At 46.5% G+C, this 12849-nt stretch overlaps 1 protein-coding gene across 14 annotated transcripts in view; it reads right to left on the bottom strand.

Annotated features, from left to right (window-relative positions):
- tle3a (TLE family member 3, transcriptional corepressor a) overlaps positions 1–12849 on the bottom strand; it is a 75425-nt gene that overhangs the window by 28312 nt on the left and 34264 nt on the right. For 4 of the 14 annotated variants that reach the window (XM_060853132.1, XM_060853137.1, XM_060853146.1 and 1 more), the window contains exons 7-9: positions 9207–9236; positions 6467–6671; positions 4773–4789 (exon numbers count right to left, since the gene is read on the bottom strand). In XM_060853132.1, coding sequence (XP_060709115.1) covers positions 4773–4789; positions 6467–6671; positions 9207–9236 — 252 coding nt within the window. The remainder of the gene's footprint in view (positions 1–4772; positions 4790–6466; positions 6672–9206; positions 9237–12849) is intronic. The other 10 variants (XM_060853135.1, XM_060853142.1, XM_060853133.1 and 7 more) reach the window with 5 other exon arrangements.

Here is a 12849-nt window from a genome sequence, read left to right as displayed (position 1 = left end):
GAACAGTATCAGAGCAGGTACTGCACAAATGGTGGCCATTCAAGCCATCATGGCACTGCCAGCCCTCTGTACCAGCAATTCAGCCAAAACTCCAGATGCAAAGTCAAAAAAAAAAGAGAGTCAGCTTGGACTGCAATTTTACCCAAGAGTTCTGTTCCCAAATAAAGATGGAATTATTAATTTTCAGCCACATTTTCCTGGGAAAGAGATGGCAGAAGATGTGGATCAAATTTAAGTTTTGATGGAGCCAATTTAAGTTTTTTTTTAAAACCACAATTTAAACAGCTATCCAAAAGAAAATGGCAAAACTGTACGTGTCAGTGAGTTCAACAATCACTACTGTACAGACGGAGACCATTCAGGTCATCACGTTTCTTCCTGCTCTTTTGAAGAATAAAGGCCCTAGTCAGCCTGACCTGTCTACTCTTGCCCCATTTCACTGCAGCTTCTCCTCCTAGAAGGATCTTTATTTGAAAGAAGTTTGGCTTCTTCAAAATACTCCATAAACAGGATTGAGTCACTGGTTGTGGAAAGTAAATGTTATTCCTCATTGTACATTTCACAGTGGCCAAGTTTAGACTCAAACTTGGAAGACTGCGTGGGACTCTAAGCCACAGCTGATATGTCAGGATATTAAGTTAACACCAATGACAGGTCATGGAGTTGTGTTTTAAGAACACTAAATGTTTTCTGGATGTTAAGTTTCTGGTTTCACTATCTGTGCCTCAGTCATACAGCACAGAGACAGAGCCTTCAGTCTGTGCTGACCATAATCCCAAGTGACCTGTGCTGCATTTAATCATTGATACACACAGGAGGAACAGGGAAAAGAATGCTGGGTGGGAGGGTAATAGAAGGAGTGGTGGGTTTAGGATGGGGTTAGCTGGTTTGGAATAGAAATGGGATGGCTGGGCAACTGTTTCACTGTGGATTCGACATGAGCATAGAGCCAATGTTGAAACTCTGCTAACCTGTGGCTTTGAATTCCTTCTCCTGCCAACTTTTAGCTTGGACATAGTCTTCTTCTATTTTCTCCACTCATCATCTTTCATTTTCCTCCTCAGCTACTCTCGTGACCGGTCCCATTTTCAGTTTCAAGGAGCGAATCGATTCAGGAACAGAACACGAGGGGTAGGGGTGTGTGCGTGCGTGCGGAGTATCCTCATTTAAAAGGGATCTTCCTCCTGCAAGTAGCCAGTGGCAATTCCACCTCTTTCGCTATAACTGCAGAACATTCTCTGGTCCCACTGTCTGTCCTGAAGCAGAGGACTCTCTGTAGAGACATCTCACTATGGGGCGAGACCCACCAGTTCAAAGGCCCGAGTTGACCCTGTCACTGCAAACTGTGAGTAGGCAGTTACCTACAGAGTTACTGGGGTGAATCCAATTCAATGTGGACCAGAGTGTTCTGCATCATGAGGTTTGACTCCAGTGTTCAGTCCGTCATTAGACGAGGAACAGTCAGGTTGCTGGGGCTGGGTTAAGATGATTTGGGGGAAGAGGGCATGGACAACGTTCACCCTTTGAAATGAAGATGAACAAGTCCATCGTCTGCAGTGTCTATTGTCAGCTTTGAGACTTGCAGCCTCCTCAAAATTTGCTCTCCCAGCTTCGTATTATTCACAAATTTGGTAACAAAGACATTATCCAAGTCATAGAGTGTTGCAGCCCCAGCACTGATCCCATCGCCACTTCATTAGTGAGATCATCAACTTGAAAATGACCCCTCTTGGCCAACTCTGGGCTAACAAACAATCTCCTCTCAGAGCTCAGTGCCAAATTTCTTATTAAAGAATCTCTCTGAGAAACACTGAGGCAATTCTTTCCATTAAAAAGATGCTAGATAAGTTCAATGTTGTTGTTAAATCAGTCTTTGTGCAATTCCTGCTATAGGAAGGATGTTGTGAAACTTGAAAGGGTTCAGAAAAGATTTACAAGGATGTTGCCAGGGTTGGAGGATTTGAGCTATAGGGAGAGGCTGAACAGACTGGGGCTGTTTTCCCTGGAGCGCTGGAGGCTGAGGGGTGACCTTATAGAGGTTTATATAATCATGAGGGGCATGGGTAGGATAAATAGATAATTTCCCCAGGGTAGGAGAGTCCAGAACTAGAGGGCATAGGTATAAAAGGTGAGAGGGGTAAGATTTAAAAAGGGACTAGTGGTGTAACTTTTTCACGCAAAGGGGGGTGTGTGTGGAATGAGCTGCCGAAGGAAGTGGTGGAAGCTGGTACAATTACAACATTTAAAAAGGCATCTGGATGAGTATATGAATAGGAAAGATTTGAAGGGATACAGGCCACATACTAGCAAATAGGAGTAGATCAGTTTAGGAAATCTGGCCGGCATGGATGGGTTAGACTTAAGGGTCTGTTACAGAGTCTCAGCAATAACGCAGGAGCCTAATCAAGGATAAATCACAGGGGGATTTTTAGTTCTTTAGACTTGACTGCACATATTCAGAAAACTCACTCGCATGAGACATAAACTTGCAATGGCAGTGCAAAGCATCAGAATGCTTTAAACTCAATTAACAAAATGGTTGATTGCAGCCTCAGCTAACAGTTCGCTACGGGTACTCCCGGGTCACCCTCGGACAAAACAAACCCTGACCCTCTGGGTGAAGGTGCCAATTGGTGCTCACCCTGACAAAATTAAGGAATTGCTAACTGCCTCATACTCTCTCACCCCAAAGGGCAGCTCTCTTTACAAAAGGAGATTAGAGGCAAAGATAGCAAAAAGACTCAAAGTACCCAGAAGGTGGGTGGGGGACAGAGCTGATGGAACAAAAAAAAAACCTGAAATAAACCACAAACTGGCCTTTGACTAGAGGGTCGATCCCCTGTGGTGTGCAGTCATAGTAGACAGGAAACCTCATTCCACACCAACAGGAAACTGCTTTGGTGAGCAAAGTGCATTGCGAGAAAATGGAAGGTAGTTGATGAGAGGCTGTCAGTGCCCAACTCTATCAGAGACATGGAGCTAACCACCAGGTCTGTGCCATGCATTCAGCAACCAGTCAATGCCCCCCATTGGGGTCAGGACCAATACAGTGGGCTGAGGTCATGGAGCAGGTCAGGACTTGCCTGGGGAGAGGGGACCGACTCAGTTTCACGATGAAAGGGTTAGATCAGGAGCCCTCTCCCCACACCCACAGAGACAGTGTCAGCCGCTGGGCATTTCCAGCCTGGCTCTCGCACGATGAGAATTCCTGCGTTGGCCTGCTGAATCACTTCATCACTTCTCCTCAGTAGAAGGGGTGAAGCTGCCTCACTCCTGAGGGAATGAGGGAGGGGGTAGGTGCCCTGACTGACCCTGGATCTGGCAGACCAACGTAAGCAACAATAAACCCCCAAATGCCAATCCCAAAACAATATCTGTGATACAGCCAAGCTCCTGGGCAGCAGGATTAGGTTAGATACCCTACAGTGTGAAAACAGGCTCTTCAGCCCACCAAGTGCACACTGACCCTTTGAAGAGCAACCCACCCCGACCCATTCCTCTACATTTACCCCTGACTAATCCACCGAACACTATGGGCAATTTAGCATGACCATGTGGGAGGAAACCGGAACAGCCGGAGGAAACCCATGCAGACACAGGGAGAATGTGCAAACTCCACACAGACAGTTGCCCGAGACGGGAATTGAACCCAGGTCCCTGGTGCTGTGAGGCAGCAGTGCTAACCACTGAAAGAATGTTTTATTTTGCAATACAAAAGGGAGTACTCCGGTTTAGGCAACATCTTCAAAGGCTCTTAACGATTTGTAAATCGGGCCACTCTACAGAGCTAGAACCATGTTCTTCACCCTCCCTGACAGACTGGGAAACTGGAACAATGCAGAGCAATACACTTCTTAGTTCAATGCCTTCACAAATCATTATTTCACACCACTCCACTTACAAATCTCATTATCATCCACCGCAAAAATCTCCAATTACACCGAAACTTTTATTTAACATTCCCGACATTTAAAATCCATTAACCCAGACCCTGCGCACGTGTCAATGGTCTGAGCTTTCTGGAGATTGAATTGTAATTACTCTACACCAAATATCATATGAATAGAAGCAAACTTCATCTTATGAAAACTAATTGTCTTAAGTCACTGACCCACAGCGAAAGCAATGTACAGACATTAACACGAGTGTGTGAATGAGCACTTGCACACGGAAACAGAGAGAGGGACAGAGCGAAGCAAAAAGAACAGAAAGATAACCAAGGAGAGAGAAGCAAGACAGCAACTGATTAGAAAGATAAAGTGTAGTCAGATCTTACTCTGCTTCCCAAAGATTTTCGGAGAGCAATTTAGGACACTGACAAAGAGTTTGCAGTCCAGCTGTGTAATAAACTTTATAAAACACAGCCAAGTTAGGAACAGGACTAGAATGGTGGTGAAAGGTTCATGGTCCATGTGGTAACTATTCAAACTACAAACTTGCAACTTGGGGTTTATTAGTCTGAGGTAATTGTCATGTTAGCCAGTACATTTTCACACAGCTATCAGGCAGAGGGCAAGAGTGAACCAACGGCAATAGGAGGAAAAACCCCCTTACACAGCGATCGCTCGAAAGCGTACATGGTGGAGGTCAAATCAATTATGGCTTTCAAAAGAAAATTGGATCATTATCTACAGAGGAATACAGCGTGCAGCCACAGGGAAGGTGCTGAGCTCTTTGTCCTTCTGGCGGTGTGAAGCTCAAAAGAAGAGGGAAACGAAGAGGTCAAATAAAAATCACATCATAAGACTACGCGAGACAGACTGTATACTTACCACGCTGGATTCTCTCTCTGGTCAAAGGCGATGGCATGTCAGAAGAGCAATGAGATCAGTGACCAGGTAGTGACAGACAAAGATAAACAAGGGAAAACAGAGAAGCAATTAGTATCTGAATTCTCAACAAACATTCAGTCCAGCGTTCCAGTGAACCTGGGGTTGAGTCACCTACTCTGATCAGATCCTGCCCTGCGTGTCTGCTGTCCCAACCTCCATTAGACCATCCTCCAGCCAATTGGAAAAGGATCACATATTGAACCAATTGGATCATTTTTAAACGATCAGTCTTTGATGGTTTGATGTTCTCAGCAGCCAATGTTTCCTATCAATTGCCTCAATGCTCTCTGTTCTGGGCTTTCCCCCCAAAGCAGTGCAGTAAGGGAGCTGCAATTATATAGCACCGTTTATCACCAATGGATGACTCCAAACACTTTGCAGTCAATCCCACACTCATGTATGCTTGCTGTGGCAAGAGAGGAAACTCCATAGCCAATTTCTGCACAGCAAGCTCCCACATTTAACAGTGCGCGAATCAGCTTGTGTTTATTCGGTGATGTTGATTGAGGGGTAAACCTTAGCAAGGGCACCTGGGAGAACAGTCCTGATCTGTAAAGCAGGGTCACAGGTACTTTCCTCCCAACCCCCACCCTATGTTGTCCACAGCAGGCAGATAGGTACTCCAAGTCTTTCCTGAAAGCCTGCACTCCAACAGTGCAGCTCTCCCTCAGTATGCACTGTCTTGGGGACACAGAGTGGAAATTGAACCCAGGACTCAGTCAGCGGATAGCGCATTACTGACTAAGCCACAAGATGCACTGGAGACTCTAAAGGATACCTGCGGAGTTGGTAAACCTCCTCTCACCAACCCCAAACCTGGATGGCAATTAACTTCATTATCACCAAAATGAAGAAAACTTCAAGTTCAGAACTTGAGCATGAACTTTCATTCAGCATGAACTTGTTCAGCGGCTGACTTCAAACCTCCCTAATGCTGGCTGATGTTCAGCTTCCACCATGTTAGATCAATCAGCTGCTATCCCACTCAGCCAGACACTTCTGCTACAGGCTTCAATGAAGAAGGCAGCTTAAATACCCCTTCTCAGGGTAACAAGGGATGGGCAATAGATGCCTGTTTTCCCAGAGTGCTCACATCCCAAGAGGGAATTGAAAATTATCCAGGAATGTCCATGACAATGGACCATTCAGCCCCTTTAACATGCTGTAGCACTCACTAAGATCGTGGCTAATCGGAGATAGTTATGGATTGTTTCCTTTTGCTACGACTTGCTTTACAAAGTTCTAATCACATGATTTTATATCTCATTGTGCTTTGTGTCTGTCAGCTCCTTACATTTTAGTTTCACTTCTTATCCTCTACTTTATAAACAATGTCAAGTCACTCCTTTTAAGTGTCACATTGTGAAATCCCATTGAATCGGTTCCCTGTTGAAACTTCAAACGGACTGAGAACGGCAAGAAACAGAGCCCCTGGAACTAGGTCACACACAACAGGGAGGGGTCACTGGCCAAAGGAAGTGACCATTTCCAGGACAGGACTCAAAACACCATGGAGTCAGTTCTCCAATGGGGTGTTCCCACCCACTAAGACCCGTTCACCCTTTCAAAAAACAAACACTAAACCGAGCACAGACACCAAACAAACACAAAACCAAACACCACTCAATCCTCACCTCGGTGATCCAACTCATGGTGATTCTTCTCATCCTTCACCGACAGGTGAGCCTGGCTTCCCAGAGCACTGGAAAGTGCCAGGAGACCAGAGGTGCTGCCAGTAACCGGGGGGATGCCTGGAGGCTGCAGGGTTGATGGATGGGGTGGCATTTGGACGGTGGGTGGGTGGGTGTGCGAGAGGTGCTGGGCCTGGAGCTGCTGCTGCTGTGGAGAAAGTAAGGGCACAATGTGTTGGAAGGAAACAGAGATGGAGAAGAGCAGCGAGGACAATGAGGAAGTGACAGAATGCAAAGAGAGAGACAGGAAAATCTCATGAGTAACATTTCACGATTAAAACAAAATTTACTAAACAAAAAAAGCATCCTGCAAGAGCGAGAGAAAATGCCAGAAACAGTGTGGTTAATTTAACCCCAAACTGTACAAAGCAACAAAAATACTTCAGCCAGACAACAATGAAGCTTCGGTTTGGTTTTTTTAAAACTCCCTCTATACAATGGAGCTCTATTTCTCCCCTGTGTCTTGCTCACAGAATTCAGGGGTTGTGGGGTGTGGGGGGGGGGGGGCAGTGGAAAGACCCTGGAGTGGAGACTATCTACACCACCAGTGGTAGCAGCTTAGCTTCCAGAGAGCAATGGCCCTGGGATGAGATGGTTAAGGAAGGACCTGATGTACCCTGATGTACTGGAACTCTGACCCAGGTCTTCTGCACTGCCCAGCTGCCCCAGGCAATAGGACAATGCAGCATCCCACTTTACCAATCCCACCCCACCCCCAGCTAAAATCTGATAAATCAGCACAGACCCAGGCAGTGTACTTTAACCAACAGCTCGTTCCCAAGTCCAGAGAGACCAACATTGCAATCTCACTGGTGATTTACAAGTCAAATTCTAATCAAAGTGCATACATATGTGCACACACCAGAACAAATAATCCAGAAAACAGCTCCGCAAAAACCAAACTACCCAAAACAGATAACATCAGTACAGACAGCTGCATAGCCCCAGCCTACCCACACACACAGCACCCACCGCGACACAGCCCCGGCCTACCCACACACACAGCACCCACCGCGACACAGCCCCGGCCTACCCACACACACAGCACCCACTGCGACACAGCCCCGGCCTACCCACACACACAGCACCCACCGCGACACAGCCCCGGCCTACCCACACACACAGCACCCACCGCGACACAGCCCCGGCCTACCCACACACACAGCACCCACCGCGACACAGCCCCGGCCTACCCACACACACAGCACCCACCGCGACACAGCCCCGGCTCATACAGGTTATATTAGTTCAGATTTTTGGCTCAAGGGCATGCTTTGTAGCTGTTATGGTTCTCAGATTATCATTCTCATCCTTGACAGATTGCCCCTCAATTGAATACCCAGGGATTGGTTTTAAACAAGTCAAGGTTCTGGGATACATCGATAGCATTCATAACAGACACATTCAGAAGGTAAAGAGGTCAGTGTCCTCTCATTTTTGAGTGAGCTGACCTTTATTTTTAATCTTTTCTTCCCATTCCTCTGATGACAAACATATAGTTAGTTAAAACCCGGAATGAGCCAATGTCTGGACTTCGAGACACCCGCCAGCCAACTGTACAGGCAGGAGGGATGAACCAGAGGACTTTTCATTGACCTTGCTTGTTCTTCTCATTGGGGGGAGGGGGAAAAGAAAATCAGAATGTCAGAGAACAGGAGGAGGCCATTCAGGCCATCACCCTTGTACCATCTTTGTGACAACAGGTGCCCATTACTCCAAGATTTACCAGGATGTTTCTGGGAATTAAGGGTTGGACTTGTAAAAAAAAATAGGGTAGGACATTTTTCACTGGAGAGTCGGAGGTTGAAGGGTGACCTCAGATTTATAAAATCACAGTGGGTATAGGTCATGTGAATAACAACGGTCTTTTCCCCAGGGTGATGGAGTTCAAAACTAAGGGTTACATTTTTAAAGGTGAGAGGCAAAAGATTAAAAAAAAGCCACGACGGGTAACATTTTCTTCCCAATACAGAGTGACTCACGTGTGGAATGAACTGCCAGACAAAGTGGTGGATGCAGGAACTCTTACAACATTTAGTAGACATTTGGACAAGTACAGGAACAGGAAAGGTTTGGAGGGATACGGGACAAGTGTAGGCTGGTGGGTCTAGTCTAGTTTGAGAACATGGTCAACGTGGACTGTTGGAGCAAAGGGTTTGTTTCCGTGTTCGATGGCTTCCCCCACCCCCACAGCCCTGCACACTTACTCTTCAGATTTGGTCCAATATGGAGGGTCCAATAACTCATTCACCTGAACTCTTGCACTCCAGCCATTTCTCTGCCTCACTAAGCACCCCTGCCCCACACACCCCCCACCACAGTTGCTGCTCGGACACTTGCTGACCCCTCGTAGCCAGCCCGGTCTGGGTGGAGAGTGAAAATTGACGATTGGGGCTCAGAGAGGGATAAAATCTGGCACAGGATCATCCCCATCTCTCCCACTGACCCGAGCTAACGCAACCTTAGAAAGCAGAAGGAAGGGGTTTAGGGATAGCAGCTGATATCCACACAGTCCCTATTAAGCTTAGCCACACTGCCAGTTAGCGTTAAGAACACTGCAATGCCAGAAGCAGCCAGGTCTGTGTGCGCACACAACTTGCACAGAAGCAGCAACTCACACTGGGAGCATATTTGAGACATATTTAAAAAACAGGTATAAAGAATTCCACTGGGAGGGACTAACCGTGAGAGGTGGGTAGATAGCATGGTGCTGCTGGGGAAATGAAAAAGAAGAAAAAAAAATAGATTTCAGATGTTAAATTATAACGAACATAAACTCCCACCATCTGCATCGCAGCAACCCCACCTTTTAAAAATAAAAACCACACAATAAACCCTTTTAAAAAATATGACTTCACAAAAGCCAACAGTCAATTTGGTCTTTTGATCTGAATGAGGTTCACAGGATGTGGTGAGACACGGGCCAGGGTGAAGCTGAGAGAGGAAAAAAAAAAGGACACGCAACGATCAATCCGTTCCTGTCATTGCTCCACCTCCTTCCCTTCTGCCGCCAACGCATGTACTCTCAAAGGAACGAGACGTAGGCCATTCAGCCCCTCGAACCTGCTCCACTCAAAAAAGATCAGGGCCGATCATGCGGTAGTCTCAACCCCACAATCCTGGCCATTCTCTGACACTCCCCAACTCCCTGTTAGTGAAGACACTATATCTACATCCACCTTGAAAATTCCATGTTTGTACCTCCATTACTCTCTGGGAATGCAGTCGGTTCAGATGTAACAGTGGTTCCGTTCCAGTGCAATTCCACTTTATAGCAGCAGCACCATTTACACTAAAGGGGCCAAAATTGCATTATAGCCAATATAGGTAAGGAAAATTTGTGTTTTACAAAATAACGGTCTACGTTCTTCAATTGCATTAAAGCCAATTAGTGTTGAAGAAATGCACATTATAGCAGAACCAACTGTACAGTGATAGACCCTTAACACTCAAAAATAAAATTATTTGCTTCTTTTTGGTGTTAAAAGGAAGCTCCCTAATTTTCAAACTCCAACTGTAGAGGCAACGTCCTGTCAGTATCCACCTCTCGCAGTCCACTCAGGACCATGTACATTTCCTGATCAGCTTTTCTAGATTCCCGTGGATACACATTGAACTTTTCCTCATGAGAGATCCTGCCAACTGTACATCTGTAGTTTCACAATAACCTTGCATTGATCTCCTGCTCCACATTCACAAAACCATACCATCCATAAGGCTGCACTTGTTAGAGCATCCTAGTACCCACAGTGTGAAGCATTCCTTCACCCTAGCACCACAGGGTCTGCCTGGAGCCTGGATATTACTGCCCGTTGTCCCCACTGAGGGAGGGATCAGCCCAGTTCATCAAACAAGCCAACCTTCCGTTCAGCAACTCCAGCTACACGTCACACTACCTTGACAAGGCAGCCAAAGACCCCTCCCACTCCAGTTACAATCTCTTCTGTATCTTCTGACAAATTGCTGCTGAAAAGGTGTTGCTGGAAAGGTGCAGCAGGTCAGGCAGCATCCAAGGAGCAGGAGAATCGACGTTTCGGGCATGAGCCCTTCTTCCTTCTGACAAATCGCCCCATAGTGTCCAGGGATGTGCAGGTTAGATGGTTTAGCCACGGGAAATGCAGGGTTACAGGGATAGGCTGGGTCTGGGTGGGAAGCCCTTCAAAAAGAATCAGTGTGGACTTGATGGGCCGAATGGCCCTTTTCCACACTGTGAGCAATTCTAAACTTATGAAGTACAATCTTAAAACTTGGATTGAGAATTCACAGTAAAAATGTTCATTTGCTGGCAAATTTGCACTTCCCAACTCCATAAATCAGAAGAGATTAAAACGTACAACCACAGGATCGGTGACCCACAACAATCCTGGATCGAAATCAGCCTAACACAAGGCAAAGCTGTTGTCACGAATTAAACAGTAACTGCTCAATGAAGGCTCTGTCTTTGGGGGGAGAGGGGGGGAAAGAGTTATAGCTCTCTGTTTTGCTGGTGTGGGGGGAGGGGGAGGAGAAAGAAGAGAGGGCTGAAGACAGAGAGGGGAGGGGGAAGGAAGGAAAAGCAGTGGTACAGAGGAGAAAGATGAGGAACTATGTATCATTCTCAGGAATTCAAACCATTCCTGATCACCGATCGGTTTGAAAGCGCACGCACACTGGGCTAGTCAATAGATACTTGATGAACTCCACAGCCAAGCAGCCAGGTAATGGTCACTGCACAGACTCCTATTTAACCAGTTACAGGAATAAGGGCTGCTGATACAAGGGAGTTAGAGACCCAGAAATCAATCCCCCAGATCATGCAGCAACATCTGATAATGTGACCTGGAGAGCGGAACGTGGAGATGGAGCAATTACTGTTTCAATAACAGGTCAGTGCCTCAGTTGAACTTTGGTGCTAATTTTCTAAATGGCCCACTCGATTCAGATGGCAACCCATTAGCGAGAGAGCTATCATGTGCTTGGTTTGTTTAGAGATTAGAAACAACAATTGACTTATAAAATGGCAATGTACACCTCAGTTTGTGAACGTGCTGTTGACTGCCTTGCTTGGTTTATTTAACCATGAAAAGGAACTCAGCTGGGGTTCGATATTCTCCTCACTTCCCAAGGCAGGGGAGGGTGGGGGGTTGCACAAATCGTGGAGCATTTAGGGGTAAAGTGATTTTGTTTTGGCAACTGAGATCAGAAGCTGCTTCTGTCAAAAGAGTTGAAGCATCACGCTGCGAGGGATGAGGCAAAGACCAGAACACCCACCACAATGTTCAGTCATATCTTCACCATCTTGATCAGGAACACACTCACCGTCCCTTCACTGGCACTGGGGTCAAAATCACAACTGCTCAGGGAGACAGCTCAGCAGGGCAAGCGAGACTGGGTGAGGAATGACAGCCCAGCCAGCAACACCCACATTCCACCAAGGAATAAAACCATGCTGTATGGGGACTGCTCTCTCAGTGTTAATACAATCTAATAGGGATAAGAGAGAGACAAATCTGACAATCCTACCATCCATGATGTGGAGGCCATTATGCCTTCTGCCAGCTCTTCAACTCATTTCACTTCCTTCCTGATGTTTCCCCATGGTCCTGTAGTATTTATCCAATTCCATTTGGATTACTCCGTCTTTGTGCGTCTACCACCTGTTCCAGATCACACCAACTTGCTGCAGCAAGAGTATTTCTCATCTCCAACACTGGTTCATCCGTGAATGATCTTAAAACCTGGTCGGGGGGGTAGGCTATTCAACTCCATCAGAATCACTCCACCATTCAACATCACGATGGGTCTTCACCAGCAGCTCCACTTTCTTGCCAACTCCCTCAATCTCATCTGAGAATCTGCTCAAAGATGGAGCAGCATCATCGTGTAAGAAAAGCGGATTGCAAAGATTCCCAAACATCAGCGAGGATTCCATTGCCAAATACAGCAGCCTTTATCCAGAGCCCGTGAACACCTCCCACCCCACGATCCAGCTGGAGGGTGTCCAGTCAGAGGGAAGCAGCTTCTCCGCCCATCACCCTCACCAAGAAAATCGGTTTCCATCAAATCACATCCCATCCTTTTAAACTTAAGAGTGCCGGCTGACTCTGCTCACCCCAGGAAGCCAGTAATGAACCTTCATTTAACTCCATCCAATGGCAAGTATGTCCTCTTGAGGATAAGGAGACCAAGATTACAAGGCAAGTGGTAGACAACTTAATCTGCTGTGGCCTTACCCTCATTTATAAAAACGTACCAAAGCAGTTTGATAAGTAGATACTGTGGTTGTTACCACCATCTAGGGAATAAAACATCGGGTCACAGAGAGCCCAACATAGCCGACCCAGGTT

Source organism: Hemiscyllium ocellatum, chromosome 39, assembly GCF_020745735.1.
Source record: "Hemiscyllium ocellatum isolate sHemOce1 chromosome 39, sHemOce1.pat.X.cur, whole genome shotgun sequence".
Lineage (NCBI taxonomy): Eukaryota > Metazoa > Chordata > Chondrichthyes > Orectolobiformes > Hemiscylliidae > Hemiscyllium > Hemiscyllium ocellatum.
The sequence above is the reverse complement of the archived record's forward strand: the minus strand, read 5'-3'. Positions and strand labels throughout refer to the sequence as shown.